Genomic DNA, 23,824 nt, shown 5'->3' with positions numbered 1-23,824 from the left:
AATATTTTCACTGCTAAGCCAATAAAATATTCTTAGTTTTTGCTTTTTATCATTAACACACATAAATTATTTGCAGTGCCTAAGAATTACAGAAAGCCACGCTTTATGGAGAATCTACAGGCAGTCCTAACCGAAGAGGGTCTAGTCTCTTTCGAATGTAAAGTTGTCGGCTTCCCAACCCCAATACTCAGCTGGTTTAAAGATGGTCAAGAGCTGAAACCTGGAGACGTGTATCAACTCACGGGAACAAATTCACTCGGCTCATATTGTTGTATCGCACGCAACTGCATGGGCCAAGCTAGCAGTTCAGCAGAACTCACCGTTGAAGATATCCAGAACCAACTGAACGAAGAGGAAAAGCTACAGTTGTTCTCTAAAAACCAAGCACCTAAGTTTTTGCAAGGACTAAAAAGTGTTGAAGTAAAAATTGATGAGCCATTCCGCTTCACAATCAAAGGTAATGTCCGCCTTGGATCCTATTCCTCATAAATTTTTGTTTAACTTTGGGGTTATTCTTATTTTTGATTTTGTTTTTATTTACTGAAAAGAAAAATATTACTTTTATTTTAGTTGTCATTCCGCCTGAACCAACAGTATTATGGTATCGAGATGATCAGCCTATGGATGAGTCTCCTCGATGTCACCTTGGAAAGGAAGACCGTGGTGTATTTTATTTAGATATAAAAAATTTAGAACTTATGGACCAAACTGAGTGGAAATGTGTAGCGATGAATGACTATGGTCATAGTGTTACGTCGTGTTTTTTAAAATTAATTATTCCGCGACATTATAAAAAACCAAGATTTTTGGAAAACCTTCAAGCCATTCTATCAGATGAAGGTGCTGTAAATCTTGAATGTAAAGTAATTGGCGTACCACAACCTGTGTTGAAATGGTATAAAGATGGAGAAGAATTAAAACCAGGTGATATACATAGAATAATATCAGGTCAAGATGGAACGTGTTGCCTTGGAACTTATACCTGTGAGGCGCAAAATTGCATGGGCATTGCTGCCAGTTCAGCTTCTCTCCTAGGCTTTGAAGATACAGTAAAAGCTAAAAAGAAGAGAGCTGATGACCAAATTTTACAGCGTAATTTGTCATTAAGCACAATCCACGAAGAGAGAACTTCACAAATGTATGACACACCTGTGGCTGATGTAACTTTAGATGAAAAAGGAGAAATATCATTTTCTTTTGATGGAAAAGAAGTTTCAGTATCACTTTATGAAACACCTGATTTAACAGAAGAAGAAGCACTGCAAATAGTAGAAATGTACGCTGATCAGTTATCAGAAAATGTCACAGAACATAATGTTATAGAATTGCCTCCTTTAAGATTTGTTAAAGAAACATCTACATCTGGAAATCTTCTAATGGAAGCTATCATTATAGATGTTTCACCTGACTATTTTGTACCGCCTGAAGAAGATTTAAGAACTGAGGCCGATATTGAAGATATTTCAATAGCTGAAGAAAATGGACAGCAGCAACTATCCTTTGATCAAGATGTTGCAGATGAATATATTGATAAAACAATGGCTTTACTGTGTGATGAAAAATCTGACATAGTCTTAAAACCAGTTCGACGAAAATCAGATTCACAGAAAAGTGGCGAAGATTACTTCAGCTTATCAAGAGATCAGTCGCTCTCTGAAGAAAAAAAAGACGATGACACTCAAATCTTATCTGAAAGCATAACTTTTGCCAGTGCTCATAGCACCGGGAAACAAAAGTCAAAACCGTCTCAAGAAGATGATGTAGGTACCCAGGAATCGTCAGATATTACCAAAACGGTATTGTTAAGAGAAGAGCTCCGAACTTGTATAGATATAGAAAATAAAACTACTATACTAACAAGTAGTGCTAAACGCGATTCTTTACAATCTAAAACTAGTTTTAAAAAAGGGGAAGTTGACATTACTGACTTAAATGAAAATATGATTTTTATTAGCTTATCTTTATCTAACATTCTGAATAAAGTCCAAATGTTGAAAAGAGACATTATTTTGCAGTCTGAGTCGATGCCTACTGCTGAAATAGCTTCAAAAAGCCTAGAAATGATTAACAGTATTATTGATCCTTTAACTGAAATACAAAGTATTACTGATGCTTTTAAAGAATCAAAGAATGACGATGCTAAACCTAAATTACTTACTAAACTTCCACAGTGCTTGAAATATCTTCTAAACTCTTTGGCAATGGTCGAAAAATGTGTTGACGTGGGAAGTGACAAAACTCTGATTAATAACACTTGCATTTCTATAATAAATAATTGTCAAGAAGATATAACTACATTTGTAGAAAAAATTAGACAAATTCCAGACAAGTATTCACCCTTAATTGATGAAATGGTTTCAACGGAGATAAAACTGTTTGCAAACGATATTCTTAATATAATTGCCATTTCCAAAACCACAGTCACTACTAAATCTAATCTTAGCCATGAAATCCATAAAGAAGAATTATCAATTGATAAGCAACATTTGAATAATACCCAAAAAGCAATATATCACTTAAAGGTTCCGCTTAATTCTCTTTTGGGTATTATTGAAAATGCTTTGAAAAAAAGTCTGTTAAGCTACAATGAAACTAATAATGCTGAGGCAATCCTATTTAATATGTCATCGTCTATACAAGACTTACAGACAGCGTTAGAGCAGATAGAGTTTCTATCAGTTGAGGAATCAAATTCGTCTTTGCCGAAATATAATACAACAACAATAGAAACCGTTATAAGTTCGGTTTTAAAATTAAGAAACTCATTTGAGAGCCTATCTTTTGAAAAAGAAAAAAAATATGATAAAGACCAATTGGGAAGTGTGTTACAAGTTATTAAAGTTGACTTGGAGGATATCTCTTTTCGTATTAACGATATAGAAAACACTATTGGTTCATTTGATGTTTTATATGGAGATAATAAACTAGAAATCCTACAAAGAATGGCACATGTATTAATAGCTTTAGAAAATTCTTTGCCAGTTTTAAGCTCATTGCCAAATGTTCAAACAACTGTATCAACATTTCATAAAAATCTAACTAAAGCATTAGAAAATGCCATAGAAAGTAATGAAAGTGACAAATACTCTGCACTTTTGCATATATGTGACGTAGTGAGTAGAATTAATGTCTCAATTAAAGGTTTCGAATCAAGCAAGTTCATATCTCTTACAAGCATACTAAACAACTTTAACATTATTGAAGAAAATCTTAAATGTCTTAGTATTGATCAAGGTATACGTGAAGACATATTAAAAAGCGTTTACCAATGTTATATTGATATTCAAAATGTCAAAATGTCAACTTATGCGGAGGATCTAAGTATTAAAATGAATTCAGAACGAGGTGAAGATATATCAACGGATCAATTTTATACTGAATCAAAAGCTAACTTAGTAGTTCAACAGATCGATCAAGTAATAGCTACAATTAACAATATTTCCCCAGAAGAGGTGACTCCAAGCCTCTGTTCTATTTTACCAATTTTGCAAAATACTTGTCCGGTTTTAGAAGAACTTAAATTTTGTGTAGCATCTCTAGAAGAAAACATACAAGATAATTCTCATGCATCTGATATTATATCATTAGCACAATCTATTGGAAACCCGTTGCAATCAATTCAAGAAAATATTACAGTCCTGAATCAAGTACTTCTTGAAACAGTAGGAGAGACAAAATCTAAAGACGATGCGATAGGTGTATTTGCAAAACCGCTTTATGAATTGTATACAACTTTACAAGCATTACAAGAAAATGTTTTTTCAGAATATGAAAGTTTCTCACTAAATGAAAACAGTATCAAAATTGCAACCTCATCAGAAGTTCTTCAAAAATGCATTTTGATAGTAGAAGAACAATGTTATATTGAAGGATTAGATGAAATGTCTACTTTACAAGACATATCGTGTTTAAAAACAATAGCAGATCCTACTTCTGAAGGCGATTTAATCTCACCTGTCATTCAAGAAACACTTTCGGAAGCTCCTAATATGTATACTTTAGAAAGTCAACCAGAAATTGCCAATGAATTTCAATTACTGCATGATGATATACTAGAGATACAAAAATTAGATATTCTTGAGGCTTTAAACACTTTATCTGAAGTTAAAGAATACGCTCATTTAAAATCAGTTACGGAAACAATAGAAGAAATACAACACAAAATTGTTAGCATCCTATCACCTTTAGTTATGGAATCATTAAGTTCTGTCTCTAACCTAGACTTAGCTAGCAATAATTTAAAAAACATTTCCGAATCTTTATTTAAATTGAAAAACCATTTAACTGTTATTGATGTTGATAACATTCCAATTTACGAAGACGTTTTAAAGATACCATCTAATAAAATACATTCTATAGTTAAAAATATATCAAATTTAAAAGAGCATTTAGAGAAATGTCTTTTGTCAGTCCAACGCCATACAAACTTTTTAGGCTCCGATCCAATTAAAGACTTATATTATGTGTGTAATGAGTTTGTATCTATCTCGAAAACAACTGTATTAACTTGTGCTTCGAAAAATGAAAATATGTATAATTTAGTAAGAGCTGTAGAGAACTTTTTACAAGTTATGAAAACCACGCCAGATTTGAATGCTGAAGAAGTCAAAAGCGTTTTCAGCGACCTCTATATAAGTATAATGAACATGGAAGATACTTTATTTGAGTATGTCTGTCCTAAAGAAATTACTGTTACAAAAGAAAATCCAATGGAGACAAGAATTCATAAAATGGCAAGTCATATAGCGGCTTTGGAGCACTACAATCCTGATCTATTTATTGCATCAAACACGGACTTTCCTCAGTCTGTGTCTCTGACATGTATAGAATCTGAGTACCTAAGCAATATGGAAAGTGTGATCGTCAATACTGCCATAATTATGCAGAATTTAACAAACCAAAGCTATAAAACAGAGTCTCAGGAGAAAGAATCGGTATTGATTCAAAATTTCATGGAAAATATTAAAAACAGTTTTACTATAATACGTGTGCTATTAACGCAACAACCAAGTCATAAAAAGGTGATAAGACTTTTTCAAGAATATTTTACCGTCCAAGTAAACATTAATAAATTTAAAAACGAAAAATCAATACACACACATCCAGAGAATTTAATGTATTTAGAAGAAATTTTGAATCAAGCTGAAGGTAACTTAGAAAAAATTAAACTATATTTAATAAAATTTTCGAGCTCCATTTCAAAAGCATTATTTAGAGAACCACTAACAAAAATTAATTACTCTATGTCTTACTTTCCAAATTATTTGCGATTGGACAGTATAATGGATGTACATGATTTGATTCAGAACTTTCTTATAATCGTGAATATAGCAGCACCACATTTAGAAAATTTGGAACAAAATGTTGGTCAAGAACTCGAAACATGCATATTTATAAATTCCGATGCAGAAAATAAATTGATAACAGACAGTTTAGACAATTTTTTGTCTCTTCTTGAACGCGAAATGTGTGATAATCCAGATAAAGAAAAAGAAAAACTTTTAAAAGAACTGATAAGATGTTTTAAGAACCATCAGGATTATAAAAATGCAGTAGGTACAGGAAAAAGAATGATTATCCTCAAGTGCTTAGCTGATTGTTCGGACATACTACGAAATCATTTCCGAGTATATGATACAGAAATAAACCTACTAGAGTCTACAAACGGTGGTACATTACAAAATTCACTTACCAAATTAATACAACAACTTAAGTCTTTAAATTTGAAAATAAATGAAGTACAAGGAAATGTCTGTATGTATCCGAAACACGTAGTATCTGATTTAAAGATAAAAAACATTGTATCTTTAAAAGAATGTTGTGAAAAATTTCTAAATGATGTCAGTCAATATTCTTTATGTGAAGATGACATTTGTCTTATTAATGACATTATTCATGAAATCCACTCAATTCAAGATAATATAAATACTTTACAAAACGATCTTGACATTTTCGAAGATTTAAAAGACATCGAAAACTTCTTCCAAAAAACTTTAGCTTCTGATGAAGTAACCAAAGTTCACAAATTATCGAAGGGTAAATATTTTATTATCATACTTATATTACGTTTTTAATTTACTATTTTATTTACGTTTATATTAAACAATATTTTGTTTTTCAGCTGACACAAAAAGTATTTTACAACATGTTGAACAATATATAGAAGTAACTGAAATTATAGAGGAAATATCAGCGATAATCAATCTAGGTAACGTCAAGAAAACAAAAGAAATTGCACAAGAATTACGAGAAAGCCTTGCACCTGATAATGCACAGTCTATGGATGCATCTGAAGAATTAAAATACTGCACTATTTCGGAAAATCAAGAAAGCTTGGCGAAACGTCTACAAATATCTTTGTCAAATATTCAAGAAAATGAATTATTATCTTGCGACACACATGTTAGAAAACACATACTTGATGTCATTAGTAAGTTACAGGACGACTTAAATACAATCGCTTGCACAGAAAAATTTGCTGGATGTGCAAGCATGAATAAAACATCGCAAGATCCAGGGACTGAAACAAATGAGAAATCCTGTCATGATATTGGTTTACTGTCAATTAGTAATTATCAAGAATGCACTACTCAAGACATGTCTATTAATAAGCACCATGAGAAAACAAACGCTGTAGCAGTCATTCATCAAATTGAAGATACTATATCGTGTATCAGTGGTATTATTTTAGAAGAAATTTCAATTGACGTTAAAAACATTTACCCAGTCTTTGAAAATATTTGTCCAATATTAGAAGAACTTAAGTTAAATGTTGCAACATTGCAGGAAAACATAGATATAACTGAATCGCCTATATCTGATATTTCAGATAGTCCAGTTCAAAAAGCCTTTAGTAAACCTTTGCACGAATTAGAAGAAAACATTAGTGTTTTGACTCACTTAATACTTGAGTCCTTAAAAGGCACTAAAGAAAACGAAAATGTACATATGCTAGGAGTTCTTGCAAAACCACTTCATGAGTTACATATAACATATCAAATTTTACAAGAAAATGTCATATCACAGTACGAGAGTTTGTCCCTTTTACCACCAAACATTAACTTTGCGGCAACTGAGCAAATCCTAAATAGCTGTGTTTTGTTAGTACAAGAACCATATGAAGTAGAAATTGCTGACGAAATGTCTACTTTAGAAGATATATCTTGTATAAAAACTACTGCTGATTCAATATCTTCTGATGCCCTAGGTGTTGCTCAAGATATGCAAGTAACAGCAGAAGAATATTACACAAGCCATAAGCACGAATCTGAATTAGACGAATTAGCCACACAACAAGCACAAACACAAAGTATAATGAACGAAAATAGATATGTTTCCATTGAAGAACCCCTTAAACTGGAACATGCGATTTCACAAGAAACAATAGTGTCCAATGATAAAGATAATAATAAAACAAAAGTGACAACAATGACAGAAAACGATGTCGTTAAAGAAAACCGAGTATTAACAAAAGAATTAATAAGACAAGATGATGAACATGACCAAGCTGCTGCACAAGACATTCAAATTGCGCAGGAAAAATGCAATGAAACTGGTAAAACCAATATTTCCTCATCATATGATGACCAACTTAAATCTGAACGGGCAATTGAACAAGACACAAATGATGACAATATTAAAAAAACAGAGACGAATTTGACAGAAAAACTTAAAGAATGTGTTGAACCTAAAAAGGGAAGTGATCAGAAAATCAAAATACCTGCACAAGAGTGCCTTGAGAAAACGAAGGAAAATATAAGTGAACCGATTGATCAACCTTTTGTACCTGAACAAGTTGCTGAAAAAGGCATTGAAACTAATAAAACCAATATTTCCTCATCTTATGATGACCAATTTAAATCTGAACGGGCTATTGAACATGATACAATTGATGAAGATATTAAAAAAATAGAGGTCAATCCCACAGAAATAATAGAAGAATTGGTTATAACTAAAAAGGACACAGATCAGAAAATCCAAGTTCCAACACATGAGTGCCTTGAGAAACCGGAGGAAAGTATATGTATACCAAGTGATCAACCTTTTAAACTTGAACAAGCTGCTGTACAAATAGACCTTGAAAAATGCATCGAAACTAGTAAAACCAATATTTCCTCATCATATGATGACCAAATTAAATCTGAACGGGCTATTGAACAAGACTCAATTGATGAAGATAATTCAAAGTCGGCGACGAAATTGACAGAAATAATTCAAGAATTTGTTGAACCTAAAAATGATAGTGATCAGAAAATCCAAGTTCCAGTGCAAGAGTGCCTTGAAAACACCGAGGAAAGTAAATTTGTACCGATTGATCAACCTTTTGTACCTGAAGTAGCTGCTGCACAAGAAACAAAAAATACGCTGGAAAAAGGTATTGAAACTAGTAAAACCAATATTTCGTCGTCTTATGAAGACCAATTTAAATCGGAACGGGCTATTGAACATGATACAATTGATGAAGATATTAAAAAAATAGAGGTCAATTCCACAGAAATAATAGAAGAATTTAGTGTACCTAAAAAGGATAGTGATCAGAAAATCCAAGTTCCAACGCAAGAGTGCCTTGAGAAACCGGAGGAAAATATATGTGTACCGAGTGATCAACCTTTTGTACATCAAAAAACTGCTGAACAAGACACTCAAATTACGCTGGAAAAAGGCATTGAAACTAGTGAAACCAATATTTACTCATCCTATGATGACCAATTTAAATCTGGACGGGCTACTGAACATGACACAATTAATGAAGATTTTAAAAAAATTGAGAAAATTTCTACAGAAGAAATAGAACAATGTGTTATAGCTAAAATAGATAGTGATCAGAAAATCCAAGTTCCAACGCAAGAGAACCTAGCGAAGACGGAGGAAAATATATGTGTGCTGATTGATCAACCTTTTGTACTTGAACAAGCTGCTGTACAAGTTACACTGGAAAAATGCATCGAAACTACTAAAACCAATATTTCTTCATCATATGATAATAAACTCAAATCTGAACAGGTTACTGAACAAGACACGATTGATAAAGGTATTAAAAAAATGGAGACATATTCCACAGAACTCTTAGAAGAATGTGTTGAACCTAAAAAGGACAGTGATCAGAAAATGCAAATTCCAATGCAAGAGTGCCTTGAAAAGACGGAGGAAAATATATGTGTATTAAATGATCAACCTTTTGTATTTGAACAAGCAGCTGCACAAGACACAAAAATAATGCTGGAAAAAGGCATTGAAACTAAAAATACCAATATTTCCTCATCCTATGATGACCAACTTAAATCTGAACGGGCTATTGAACAAGACACAAACGATGACAATATTAAAAAAACAGAGACGAATTTGATAGAAAAAAATAAAGAATGTGTTAAACGTAAAAAGGACAGTGATCAGAAAATCAAAATACCTACACAAGAGTGCCTTGAGAAAACGAAGGAAAATATAAGTGAATCAATTGATCAACCTTTTGTACCTGAACAAGCTGCTGCACAAGAAATAAAAATTACGCCGGAAAAAGGTATTGAAACTAGTAAAACCAATATTTCCTCATCTTATGATGACCAACTTAAATCTGAACGGGCTATTGAACAAGACACAAACGATGACAATATTAAAAAAACAGAGACGAATTTGATAGAAAAAAATAAAGAATGTGTTAAACGTAAAAAGGACAGTGATCAGAAAATCAAAATACCTACACAAGAGTGCCTTGAGAAAACGAAGGAAAATATAAGTGAATCAATTGATCAACCTTTTGTACCTGAACAAGCTGCTGCACAAGAAATAAAAATTACGCCGGAAAAAGGTATTGAAACTAGTAAAACCAATATTTCCTCATCTTATGATGACCAATTTAAATCTGAACGGGCTATTGAACATGATACAATTGATGAAGATATTAAAAAAATAGAGGTCATTTCCACAGAAATAATAGAAGAATTGGTTATAACTAAAAAGGACACTGATCACAAAATCCAAGTTCCAACACAAGAGTGCCTTGAGAAACCGGAGGAAAATATACGTGAACTGAATGATCAATCTAAAAAAGAAATGGCGAAGATTATTCAAATTCCAATAAACAAGAGTATTGAACAAGATAATACACATGAAATAGTACCAACATTAAAAAAATGTGAAGAAACTACCGAGAAAAATATTTCTAGCCCCTTTACACCTGAATTGGTTCAAGAACTACGTTTAACAGTTGAAGAGAATATGAAAACACATGAGAAACATATTTTAGCTAAAAACCCCATTCCTCAACAATCACATACTGCGTCTGAAGACTGTAAAGACCTAATAACAAACGTGGAGAATATTATGTACCAAAAATGTACAGATACAAATTATAACTTAAAATATAGCAAAATTATACAAACCATGAACTCTTTGGTAAATGAGTTACATGAAATTTTAATCTCTGGTAGTTCTTCTAATGTCGAAAAGACATATTCCTTACAAAATATATTGGATGAGTTTCAAGTCCAAATAATAAAACTTAAAAGCGTGAATATTAAAGATGTCAGCAACACCCTCAATGAAACAATAGAAGATTTAGAATGCAGCGTGAGAAGTGTCCAACTACTGATTAACGAAAGTAGTCCTACCGATCATGTTATTGAAGCAAGTGCAACAATTGAGTTATTAGTTAATAGTATAAAGGAACATTTAAGCACAATTCATTTTCAGGATACAATGCTTGGAAAACCTGACTTATTGGAAGAGTGCGTAGGTGATACCGAAGTAACCTTATTATTGTTAGAAAAGGTTTCAGAGACAACCACAAATCATGATGATATTTTAAAAATAATAAATGATCTTAACACTGTAAAAGATTCAATTAAAACAATAAAACTAAGTTTTTCTATAGATGAAGAAACTGTTATAGAAAATGGAATTGAAATTCTGCAAAGCTTAGATACTATTGAACACCAGTTATTTACTATAGAAAACGTTTTAGAGAAGATGCCTACAGTGGAATCACTTACTCGTGACACTATTATAAATGCAGTACATTCTGTTTACACTAATATTTCTAATATCAGAGGGACTATTTCAAACATCAAAAAGTCTTATATTTACCAAAATTATGGTAAACCGTCTGAAAACTTACTGAAAGCAATTAAAAATATAAATCACATTAAGAGTATTGATAACAATCATAATTGGATATCAGTTACCAAACATTTTCGAAATATATTAAATCATTTTGAAGAAATCAAGTTTTATATTAACCTTGATAAAACTGCCAGGCAACCAAGTGATGCATCAATCACAAAAGTCGTACTTAATGAATTAAAATTGCTCTTATCTAATGTTGTGCTAACTAATGTTAAAAAGTTTCAGTCGCTTTTAGAAAATAGTGTTGATACGGTTATAAAATATATCGAACAATGTATACAAACAATAGATAGCACCCCCGTTTTAGAAGTAAGAGAAAAGATTCCAATTTATAAAGAGTTGACAGGAAGGTTAATAGACTTTTCAAATGAAATACTGGAAAGATATAAACATGTGAATACTCTAAACATAGATCCAAATGCAAATGAACCTCAAAGTAATGAGATTTTTACTTCAGTATCACAATATGAATCAGATAAAACAATTGTTTTAGAATCTCCTAAAGATGACTGTATGGAAGTAACCGTTGTACAGGCAGGAAGTGCGCTTAACGATCTTGTTTCTCAAATAATAACTGAATCTTCTTATTTTAAAGACGATACTCTTCCAGAAAATACAGACGATACAGAAACTCAAACGGTCAAAAATAATGTAGAAAAACAATTTATTGAAGGTGTTCAATCGATAATTGAACATTTGATAGAAGAAGCTATTATTAAAGTAACATTGTTAAGAATACAAAATGGAAAAGACCAAGACATTGAAAATGAAGACTATCTTCAAATGTCACAAGAGCCACATGACAATACTACCAAAACACTGCTAGATGCAATTACAATTGAACTAAAAAGTAAAGAAGACTCATTTCAATCAATGGCAGACATCGATAAAAGACAAAAAGTATCTGAGGATTCTCAAATTGACCAGCAAATTAAAAATATATTAAACTGTGAAGAAGAAAGTTTATTGTTGGACCTAAATATTAAGCCTCAGACAGAAAGTGACAGGTTAGCCCAAGACCGTAGTGATAAAAACGTAAAGATAGGCCTAGGAAACGTTGAAAAGAAAACATTATTAACAGATCGTTCAAAAGAAGATTTTTGTATTAATAATAAGCTTGGAAACGAAATTTCGGATGAATATATTAAAAAAGAGTCAATTAGTCAAAATATAGAATTAAAATACCTAGATGAAACCATAGTAAATAAAAATGAACAGGAAATTACATGCTCGGATATTTTGAATGTAACATTAGATAGTAACGAAGGTACAAAAGATTTAAAAAAAGATGACAATATTAAAACTATTCAACAACATAAAGAAACCTTTGATGGAAATTGTAAAAACATACAAGAAAAGTCTTTAATTTTAGAAAGCAGTGAAAACTCAAAAAACCATACATTATTACAATCAGACCCTCTAATACGGGAAAGTTTATTAGAAATCCATTCCACAGCAATACTGGATAGTGAAATGAAAAGCATTGCAGAGGAAGAATTATGTACTATGCCTAACGATGATAAAAATGTTGAATTAATTAGTGAAACTGTCAATAGTTCGAATGATATGAAGGCAAAGAGAACAACCACAATAATTGACAAGGTATCAATCAACAAACATAAGATGAACGATCTTGACATAAGTTGTACTGAGGTTGGAGAAAATAATTCAAGTCTGCCAGATGTACTAGAGGAAAAACTCGAAATCATTCAAAACATGAAGTCCGAAATAGAATCTAAGGAGAATCATAATACCACGGAGACAACTAGAGCTTCAGCTGAAATATCTAGAGAAGAAATCGAAATATCTAATGTTGAAATTAAAAAAGTTGATAAAACAACTGAAGAAAACAATAAAATCATAGGTAACGAATCTTTACAAGATAATAATATTTCACAAGTTCAACTAAACAAAGATGACGTCCAAAGTGAAATTGAAGTATCGACATCACTCATCAATCAAAGTCACTTTGACTTTGATCAGAATCTAATTATTGAAGAAGGAAGACGTAATATTCGAAAAAACGAAGATCTTATTGAAGCTAATACAAAAAATACAAATGAACAACAGAAGCTGGGAAACTTAAATCTAAATTTCGCCAAGGGCGAACAAGATGCAGCAAGTGAGCAAAATATAGTAGACATACAAACAGATTTCGAAAATGTAATATTGTCAAGTAATTTGTCGGATAGCATTGACTCAAATGTTTTTCAAGACCAGAATACACTGAATGAACAATTAATAGATATAGTAGATGACAACACATCTTTTAGTTCTGGCGATAAGCAAGAAAATGTTTTGGGAATTAATATAATATCACAAAATGATAAACACAACCTGCTAAGTCCTGAAGAAATAATTATCTGTCCAAGTATTCAAGGATCCTCAGCAGAAGAAAATATTTTTGATAGACTTGAAGTGAAAGAAAATGTATCAAATTTAGTACCAGAACAAAATCAACAGAATAAAGGCTTTTGCAAACGTGAAGAAGATACTGACCAGCATGCTACGTATACTGAACTAATAGATGCCAACACTGCACTTGCAAATACAAACCCATCTGCTAAATCCAATACAACTATAGAAAACAGAAGTGAACGTGAAAGTAACTTAGATAGAGAAGAAGAAAATAATGTCAATAAAGAAGAATCTATTTGCCATATTTTACAATCAGAAGAAACTATTGAATCATCTTCATCCAGAATAAATACTCTTTGTGACACACGAGACGAAATTAGTACGGTAGAAAAGAAAATAAATGAATCTAAATCAAAAACTAATAGATTGTCAAAAAAACGTAAAACTAAAGAAGATAATGTTGACAATGGCAAAAGTAACGACATAGACGAGTATGAACGAGCTAAATTTGTTGATGATGTTGCTCGCCAAAAAAATCAAGATACAGATACCGAAACTGTGGTAGCAAGCACTCTGTCAACTTTTAACGTGGAAATACCAGACAACAAAAAAGTTAAAAGTGAAATGAATCAAACACAAATTAATGATAAAAATACTGAGGATGAAACGACTAATTTAACAGATGTTAAAACAAAACCATGTACAGTAAAGGAAAAACCTCAATTTGTTGATCCAAACCTTGTAGATATAAGTATGGGACTTTTGCGACCACCTACGTATATTTCAAAACCGTTTCAGGCAGAAAATTTCTTAACTCCAGAATTAAATACTTATACTTCCACAGCAAAAGTATTTTACAAGGCACAGAGTCTTATCCGGGATCACCAGAGTAAATTAATGTATACAGGAGACCGTGAAAAACAAATGGAAACACAACAAGGCACTAAGGCTACTAGTGAATCAAGAAGTATTTATTCTGAAAAAAGAGCGAGTTCTATACGAGATCTCAGAAGAAAACCAGTTTTTACTACTCATTTAACGAACAGGACTGCAGTTGAAGGTTCTAGAGTAAAACTCACTTGCAGTGTTTTATCTTCAACAGAACCTGTGCTTAAATGGTATAAAAACGGTGTATTGTTGGAAGATAAACATAAATACAGAGTGAAATTTATTGACGGCTTAATTACAATGGAATTATTGAACGCATTGCCAAGTGATTCTGGTGATTACAGTTGTACTGTAGACAATGAACACGGTTCAATAACAACTTCGGCAAAATTAAAAGTTTATCCTAGCTTTGAAGCTTCACCAATACCGCCAACCTTTACGAGATCAATACGAGGTAAGGTAGTAAGTAGGTATATAATATTAAAGTAATTTTTGTTTTGACTACTAAGAAGTTTTTTTTAAAGATTTGTTTTATTTCAGATGTTTATCACAGAGCTGAAAATGAACTTATCTTGGAATGCCGAATACGAGGGCAACCCTTACCCACAATTTCTTGGTTTAAGGACAATAATCCTATCGCTACTGACGACCGCTATGAAGCCTCTTATTTAGCTGATGGTCTGTGCAGACTCACTATAAATTCTCCAAATCAAAAGGATAGTGGTACCTATACTTGCAAAGCCGAAAGTGCGGTATGGTCAGATCAGATCACACATGTAGTCAATTTTGATGGTAATAATATCATTTAAATCTAAGCATTTAAATTTTTGATTTTCTTTAATTATTTAATAATGCATGTATCGATATATCTAGCATGCGATGTATAGAAGAACAAAAAGACGGCAAATATGGCTGTTTTATTTTTACTAAATTTTCAGATGCTTCTCGCCTTGATTCACATATCTCGAGTGTTGAAAAATTACGTCTTACCCACGACGCTCGGCGACCACACTTCACTAATGTTTTAAGTGACTACAAAGTAATTAAGGGTGGTACTATAGGGTTACAAGTCGAGATCGGTGGGGCACCAACAAGAGTAGAGTGGTTACGGGAAGGGTCTTCTGTCACAGAATTAGACCAGAATGCGCAGACATTCGTAGATCATGGTATATATACCCTGGCTTTGAATGATGTGTCGGAAAGGCATTCCGGATTATACACATGCAGAGCATGGAGTATGCACGGAAATGTGGACATGAATGCTGAGATAAGTGTGGTTCAACCGAACGAGGTTGATGGTAAACCAGCAGTCATTGTAAGTCGACCCACGAAGGATATTCTCATATCTGTTGGGGAAGACATAAACATATCTTTTAGAGTTCAAGGGGAGCCAAAGCCAAAAGGTAAGATTTTTGTAATCTTAGAAAATGCTTATTATATATTTTGATGTATATTATTTTATAAAATGAATTTTTGAACAAAATTCTTATTTGTATAGGTTAATAAATACAGTTCGTAAATCGTTTGTGCCTTAGTGCGTAATCTTTGATTTTTTGCGTCTAATGTGTATTGTTCTTGCAGTTTTTTTCCTAAAAGGAATCCGAGATATAACTAACAGCCAGCGAGTTTGTAAGATGACATCAGATGATTACGTGAAATTCACAATGAAAAGATCTGTTATAACAGACGCAGGTACCTACTGTATCATGGCAAGAAATGTCTACGGATGTGATAGAGCTTTCGTAACTGTTGAGGTACGTATTGTAAATTATCAACATATTTATTTTATTAAAACGATGTATACTAATGATTAATGCATAGTAGGTATGCATAAAGGAATAATGACCAGATAAGAAAACACCCAGTTTTTCTTGGTTTGGGGGACCTAAATCTGTGAAACGAACGGGTTTTCAGAAACAAAGTGAGCTCAAAGTAATATTTAACTGTGACGAATTGAAATCCGATATTAGTTATAAGGAATACATAGAGTATTCCATAATTTTATCTGCTAACTCGTTAACAGTGTATTGGCTTGAAATATATTAAGATAGCTAATAGCGATACCACAAAAATTTCAAAATGATATCGTTTGATTAATATTAAAAGTGTAAAAAATATTGATTAAACTTCATTTTTTAAACAGCTTCACTAGCTGTTTACAAGCTAGGTGCTCATTAGATTTTTAATATTAAAACGTGTTTATAGGTACGTCAACGTGCGTCATCAGATAATCTAATATCTGACTGGACGTATCCCACGGAAGACACAACCATCATTTCCACAGAAAGAAAATATAAATGTATGTTTTATTGTTTTATTTTTCAGGCAATTGTAATTACGTTTATTAATATCCACGTATTTAATTGAATAATACTTCATATTAAGAGTACTAATAGAACCAGGTAGCTTAGGAGATTAGAAAGACCACTGGCTGACTTACGCCCGAACCCAATAATTAATCCACAATCTCAGATTGTTTTCAACATCAACCTCAACATCAACAATCAGAGCTCGGCAGTCGGTCAGTCAGGCGACGCATACAATGCAATTTCGCTCTTTATACTCATACTTGATAATCAATGTAAACAAAACAAAGTAAATAAAACCGTACAAATAATTTTAAAGTAAGTTCTATGTTTAAAACATATCAAATAGCTTTTTAATTATTTTAAAAACTGGTGTAAGTTAAAATCTTAAGATATTAACTTACATTTAACTTACGTTGAACTGTCATTTTCATACAAAAGTCTATACATATACACGAATCCGACCTATCATGGATAGCTTGTATCGACAGATGTCTATTACAATCTGTCGATTGGTTTTTGGCGCACGATTCACAATATTTGGATTAAGATGTCTATCTCAGATGGTAAAAATTGGATTGAGATAGGTTATTGGGTTTGGGCGTTATAAGTTAGAAGCTATCTCTTCCAGAAATTCCCATTATACCGAAAAAAATTAAGAAAAACGTATTAGAAATTTTTAAAGGAAATACTCTACGTACGTAACTAATTTAACCAAAATAAATTACAAATAACAACAAACAATTATACAATTAAAAATCTTATTTAATAGTTACGTTAATCAAAATGAATCCTACGTCAAATATATACGTATAGTATAGGTACTTACGCGGAAGATTTTGAAAAGCTAACAAACACATTGTTTTACAATTATTGATAAATCAATATCCTACGAACTAAACCGAGATAGTGTGCTTTTAAATAATTATTGGACACCGTAAATGTTACAAATGATATTTAAAGCTCTTATAAAATATTCATTTATTGTTTGCATATATTCGATCTTGGAGACGCGCCAAGTGTTAAGGTCAAATGTAAATAATTTGTTTTGTAGCCGTGCCCGGACGTATACCAGGCGAGCCAAGTGCAGTGGATGGTGGAAATAACTGGGTGGCCCTTAGTTGGCCAAAATCAGACCCTCAAGAAGCAGCTCCAGTTCTCGCGTACCGAATAGACTCCTGGCTTCTTGGAAAAGAGGGTGGTGCACGCTGGATAGAAATGGGAATAACACCTCGAAATACCTTTGATGCATTTAATTTAAAACAAGGTGAAGAGTACCACTTCAGGGTAACACCAAGAAATAGATATGGGTGGGGAGAGCCGGTACAAACATCGTCTCCTATCGCGGTTGGCATCGCCGGCGATAGACCCGAGTTCATTGACATTTTACCCGGTCTATTAAAAGTCCTCGTTGGTGAAACAGCGACTCTAAGTTGTAGCTTCAAAGGCAAACCAACACCAGTGATCGTCTGGATGAAGAACGGTAGAGAAATAGAGGAGTCAGGCAAATTCATGTGTAGACAGAACGGAAACATGTGTTCTTTAACGATAAAAGATGTGGAAATAGAAGACGAGGGTCGGTACAGCTGTGAAGCGACGAACGCTCATGGACGGGCATCGACTTACGCGAGAATGACCGTGATCACTGATAGACAAATATGGGAGGCTGACGCGAAACTAAAGAGGTAAATATAACATCGACAATCCTTAGTATACGTATAATATATATGTCGCAGTAAAGTAGTTAAATCAGAGAGTTAATTGAATGTCTAGACAGTTAATGAAGGTTTAAAAAAAAATTACATGTGCATGAGTTTTTTAATTTATTCAAAAATAATTTTCACCTCTAAACCTAAATTAATTAATTTAGAGATCCAGTTATGTATTACTGCTGTATTGAGGTAAATATTGTGTGTATAAATTGAACGTAGTTGATTGTTTTGTGAGGATACGGAATGTACAAACTGCTCCTATTATACGAAATACAGTCAAAATCGGTTATAACGACATTGAAGGGCCTACTCATATTTAGTCTTTAAAACCGATAGCCGTAACAGCGAATGCAAGCGATGACGTTGTTTTAAGTACCTAATGGCTTATACAATAGAATTCAGTCGGGATCTTTAATTTTGATCAATACAACCGGTAAAATATATGTTATTGTAAACGCTATCGTCATTAACGGTTTTGAATGTAATAAGTAAAGATATATATTATATATACAGAGGGGTTAGTTAATATTTATTGTAATCGTCATCTCATTCATCATAATAAATAAAATTATTAATTAAAAGTAAACTTTCAGAGAAAGGTCGGCAGATGCAACAGGTGAATTTCCGCCTCAATTCACAATGCGGCTGAGAGATCGCCGTGTTCAAGCCACGTATCCTGTAAGACTGACATTCCAAGTTATAGGCAGCCCAACACCGAATGTGACTTGGTTTAAGGATGGTCAAGAAATCACTTTTGACAGTAAGTAACGCTATTCAGGTCGATTGGGCCAAGTCATCTTTTGACAATGGCAAACCTAATCAATACTAGCTTTGGGGCAAGATTCTGGTTATTACTAGGAAATGCGGCACAGATGGCTGCTAATTTGCCTTAGAAATATTAATAAACGCAGTAGTGTCTGTCTGAAGACATCCATTACACATATGTTGGATCAAATAAAATACAAAAATGTTTTATGTTGTATTTGAATGGTCATTATAGTTCATCAACTATAATTAAACTGTTCGAACATTCGTTTGCCACAAAAAAGGCATGAGACACAAAGTCGCTAGTACATGACTGAATAAGTCAATTGTTATTGCTTGAAATATTGTACCTATTCTTGGGCACTAGATTGTATATTAGATGTTATAATGCAAGTACCCTGAGATTTATATTACTTTTGAAACTTGATTTAAATCTCAGAGCAAAGCTTATTTTTTTTAAATGTTACATTGCATTGTTTATGTGTTTCAGCCTGTTGATGTCCTCCCCTAAACTGTTTTCCATTGCAGGACTTCTTCTCCCGGAAATGTGCCCCGCTCATTGCCATTTAATCCTCTTATCTCAGATCTCTTTCTGATTTGATTGCGTAGTAAGACCGAGTATAGCACTCTCCATATAAGTCTCCAGATACTTTTGACTTTAAGCCTAAAGGTAGTGAAATCTCTGAAAATATACTTTTCTATCAACTAAAGGCTATCTAATTCAAAACGCATTATACGATTGGTCTACTTCTTAACTCTACTATAAGATTTTGTAATATCTTCAATCAGGTCGAAAAACATCATACAAGGACGAACACTTTCACACCCTTGAGATAGCTCCGACCACGCTTGATGATGGTGGATTATATGAAGCTTTGGCAAGAAACAATAGTGGTGCAGTCAGCTGTAGATGTAGCCTCGTAGTAGATAAAGGCATCAGGGCCTACGTTGCACCAGAATTCTGCTGTGGCCTTGAACCCTTGTATCGCCTAAATGAAGGTAAGATGTAATTGTCGTTTGATTCCCTATAATAATAGAAGGTATCGAATTCGTTTATTACACCGCAATTTCTTTTAATTCCAAAGAAAATATTATTTGAAGTGAAACTTCTTTAGGCGCATGAGGGTCAAAATTTTACGGATACACGGGAAACGTCTCGGAGATGTGCAGCGATTTTGTCGAATGAAAGGGAGAGAGCGATTGAGAGAGATAGAGTCAGAAAAGGGAGATCGAGAAAAAAATCACGCTATTCGTTGATGTATTCGTTTAGTAGTCAGTACAAATTAGAACTTTAGATGACAATTCTGTCGTATACAGTCTTGTGCAGTGAACGCAGATTTTTTATTTATTATCATCAGCACGTATTCAGTGTGGAGTGATCATATACTGGTACATGATCATCTACTGGTAGTGATTAAAGTAAAAAATTTTTTTTTAACTTTTTATAAAAAAATTGTTAATATTTGTTAATCATTAATTAAACTACATAGGCTCCAAAAGTACTTGACTGATTTGAAGCCCACAATTAGAATCCTTCATTATCGCTGATTAATATAGGCATTATAATATTTTTTTTTTTAAATTAGCAATTAGTATGAAATATTTGACTTTAACTCAAGGTGTAAAAAATCCACCAAAAATCCTTGTACCGTGTAGCGTAGTTAATCATATGTTATATTTACAGGTGATGAGCTACGCATATCCGCAATAGTTGAAGCATATCCTTCTGTGGGAGTAACTTGGTACAGAGATGGAGTACGTCTAAGACCAAGTAGAAGAGCTATTATGACTCTCGACAGGGACGGTCAGATCGAACTGGCTCTGGCCTCCGTGACGCCAAGGGACGCCGGTGTCTACACGTGCACGGCCTCTAATGAAGTTGGCCAAGCTTCCACCTCAGGGAAGGTGGAAATCATAACGGATCAAAGAGAAGAAAGGAGAAATGTACCGACCGTCATTTGCCCAGATATTCCGTAAGTATATTCCAGTAGTTCTAATATCGATTAATATATAATGAATATTAGGGTAACTTAAGTATCTAAGTATTAGTAAAAAAGAATTTTGTCTAAAAAATAAAAACATTAGCCATATCTATAATATAATATATATAACTAAATATATAGATTCAGATTAAGTTTAATATTTCGTATATATATGTTAGTCAGCGTAATGCAAGTAATTTTATTACATTAGTTAAACCTTTCATATTTTAGTTTAGTATATAAAATTTTCAGCACAAGATTTAAATATAAGATTACATAACTTTAATAATATTTTGTCTCCAAAGTTATAAGTACAAAATATTGAACAGTCATTCTGTTTTGACCGTATATGAATACCGAAAATATTTACTTATTATTATTAATTATTTATGACTATACATAGTAAATAATGTACAAAATGTGTTATTGTAACAGAAAATGTAACAGGGATTTTGTATTGTTCGAATAATTATAATATTTGTGTTTACTCAAGTTCGTACGTTCGCAAAGTGCGTTCGAGCGGACTAAAACTGACATTGTAGTGACATGTGTCAAAATTTGCATATTTTAATTAAAGATTTAACTTTAGGTATTCAAAGGAGCCCATGTTTATTATAAAGCCGAGATCTACTGAGGCCCAAGAAGGCGATACAGTTATTATTGAATGTGAAGTAATTGGAGATCCCACACCAGAAGTCTATTGGCTTAGGGACTTTTTGAAGGTGAGATTAAGCAGCCTTCGAGTCAAGTGAAAAAAATTGTTCGTGAATTAGTTCGTGAATCGTTCTGGAATTAGATTAAAATCAGTATTCAACAGTTTTAGACTTCAAAAATGAAAGTCCCTTTTGTACGCAGTGCATTAATTAGTACATTTAATTTATTTTAAATAAACAATTATTAAATAATAAACTTGCAGCCCGACTATTACCGAGACGCGAAACACTTCAAGCAAATGGCAGCAGGTCCTCTGTATCGCTTTGAAATTCCACACGCCAAATTAGACTTCACCGGAGCTTACTCAGTTGTAGCTCGGAATGTACACGGAGAGGCAAAGGCGATTATTTCCTTACAAATATTTGCTAAAGGTACGATCACAATATTGCATACTTAGTCATCCTTTCTACATAATCTTAGCTGCGCATTTTCCTTTCGCTGAGCAATTACTTATTGCACATGACATATTCATAAAGCTCGGCTTCTGAATATTTAAGTATTTTGCTAATCGTATAAATTTGTACGTAAACTAATGATTTTCAATCATATACTATTATTTTATTTTTAGATCTGAGTTCGAGTGATGAAACACACAACATTAGATATGGGTAAGACATTTATGTATTTCACATGTTTTTTGGCGTCTCGACAATTCTATGTCGGTAATGTGGCATTACCGAATTAAACGTCAATGTGTTCAATGGGGCATGGGGATGATAAATTACCGGTTGTTATTCGGTTTTCTGTATAAATAAGATTCACCTTTACATGCCGTCGCTGGTATAATTGTTTTGTCAGATCTAAGCAGTGACCAAAAATTATTAAATAAATTAAAATAACGCGGGAAGCATATTTCTTTTTCGTAGTAATTTTTTTTTGTTTTGGATTATAAGTTATGATATACTTGCTTCTAACAAAAACTGAATGCAATTATGAATATGTACCAACTAATTCGAGATTAAAGATAACAGTGTATTCGTTCTTAAAAGGTCAGCTACGCAATCACAAGCTTGTCAGCAGTGTAAGTGTCCATGGGTCAACCAAAAAGCCAATCAGTGTCAGTAAAATTTCGATATGTATTACAAAATCTCGCACCGCACTCGTTACGTTTTTGCATTGCTATGCTATTTGTTTGAGAAGTTTCGCGCTAAGTTTCCACTCTAAATCTAAAGATTAGTAGGGTAAAATTACTTTCTACTCTCATAAAAATATTGTGTGAAGAACTTGTTTCTATATATATTTCTATTATAATAATAGTAATAAAGGCACTTTATTTGTCATCATAATAAAATTTACAAATCAAAAGGTTTTGTTATTATACACTAAGTTATTTATTGTTATTGTAAAGGGGTAAAGGTATTTTTCCTTTGGTAGTTATTTTTTGCTTTCATCGATTTTTCCGACACGATCGACATCTTTATAAGTTCGGAGAGTGACTTTACAGTATTCGGTTATCTTATGTATTTAATTATGTATAATAAAGAAATCCTGGAATTTATATAATGTTATCAGCCCGTCGCTTTTGTGGTCTACCCATGTTTTTCTTTACTGAAGGTCCCTTCCAACGGGTGTCTTTGACAGTCCATTTGCAGTCTGCCTGCCCATTTCCAAGACACCTTGCCTTTTAGCGCGCCTGCGCCTTTAGTTTTTGAAATGTTCCGCTACATTGCTCTAATGGGAATCACATTTGCCTACACTCTTTCCGTAAACTCTCAGGTTTGTCCCCACAGTCTCTTTTAAATTTAGACTGTAGTTTCTTACTTTAAACTTTTTTAACTACATTAACCATTAAAAAGGTGAATTGTTTTTCAGACGCGTAGAAGTTATACCGCGCTTTGAAAAGGAACTGACTGATCTTCTCTGTTACGACAGCGATGCAATCGAGTTTGAATGCCTTATTAGCGGACATCCCGAACCGGATATCCGGTGGTTTCATTACAACCAGGTAAGGTATTAAATCCATATTCCTTTCTTATCA

The 23,824-nt window shown here is 32.9% G+C and overlaps 1 protein-coding gene across 4 annotated transcripts in view; it reads left to right on the top strand.

The window, feature by feature from the left end:
• LOC111003404 overlaps positions 1-23,824 on the top strand; it is a 52,209-nt gene that overhangs the window by 25,807 nt on the left and 2,578 nt on the right. For 3 of the 4 annotated variants that reach the window (XM_022273884.2, XM_022273882.2, XM_022273883.2), the window contains 15 exons: positions 77-457; positions 571-6,036; positions 6,122-14,821; positions 14,908-15,159; positions 15,306-15,770; positions 15,949-16,121; positions 16,573-16,666; positions 17,728-18,358; positions 18,979-19,145; positions 19,940-20,149; positions 20,835-21,123; positions 21,722-21,854; positions 22,049-22,217; positions 22,415-22,454; positions 23,659-23,791. In XM_022273884.2, coding sequence (XP_022129576.2) covers positions 77-457; positions 571-6,036; positions 6,122-14,821; positions 14,908-15,159; positions 15,306-15,770; positions 15,949-16,121; positions 16,573-16,666; positions 17,728-18,358; positions 18,979-19,145; positions 19,940-20,149; positions 20,835-21,123; positions 21,722-21,854; positions 22,049-22,217; positions 22,415-22,454; positions 23,659-23,791 — 17,303 coding nt within the window. The remainder of the gene's footprint in view (positions 1-76; positions 458-570; positions 6,037-6,121; positions 14,822-14,907; positions 15,160-15,305; positions 15,771-15,948; positions 16,122-16,572; positions 16,667-17,727; positions 18,359-18,978; positions 19,146-19,939; positions 20,150-20,834; positions 21,124-21,721; positions 21,855-22,048; positions 22,218-22,414; positions 22,455-23,658; positions 23,792-23,824) is intronic. The other variant, XM_045634188.1, reaches the window with a different exon arrangement.

Source organism: Pieris rapae, chromosome Z, assembly GCF_905147795.1.
Source record: "Pieris rapae chromosome Z, ilPieRapa1.1, whole genome shotgun sequence".
NCBI classification, from domain to species: Eukaryota; Metazoa; Arthropoda; class Insecta; order Lepidoptera; family Pieridae; genus Pieris; species Pieris rapae.
The sequence above is the reverse complement of the archived record's forward strand: the minus strand, read 5'-3'. Positions and strand labels throughout refer to the sequence as shown.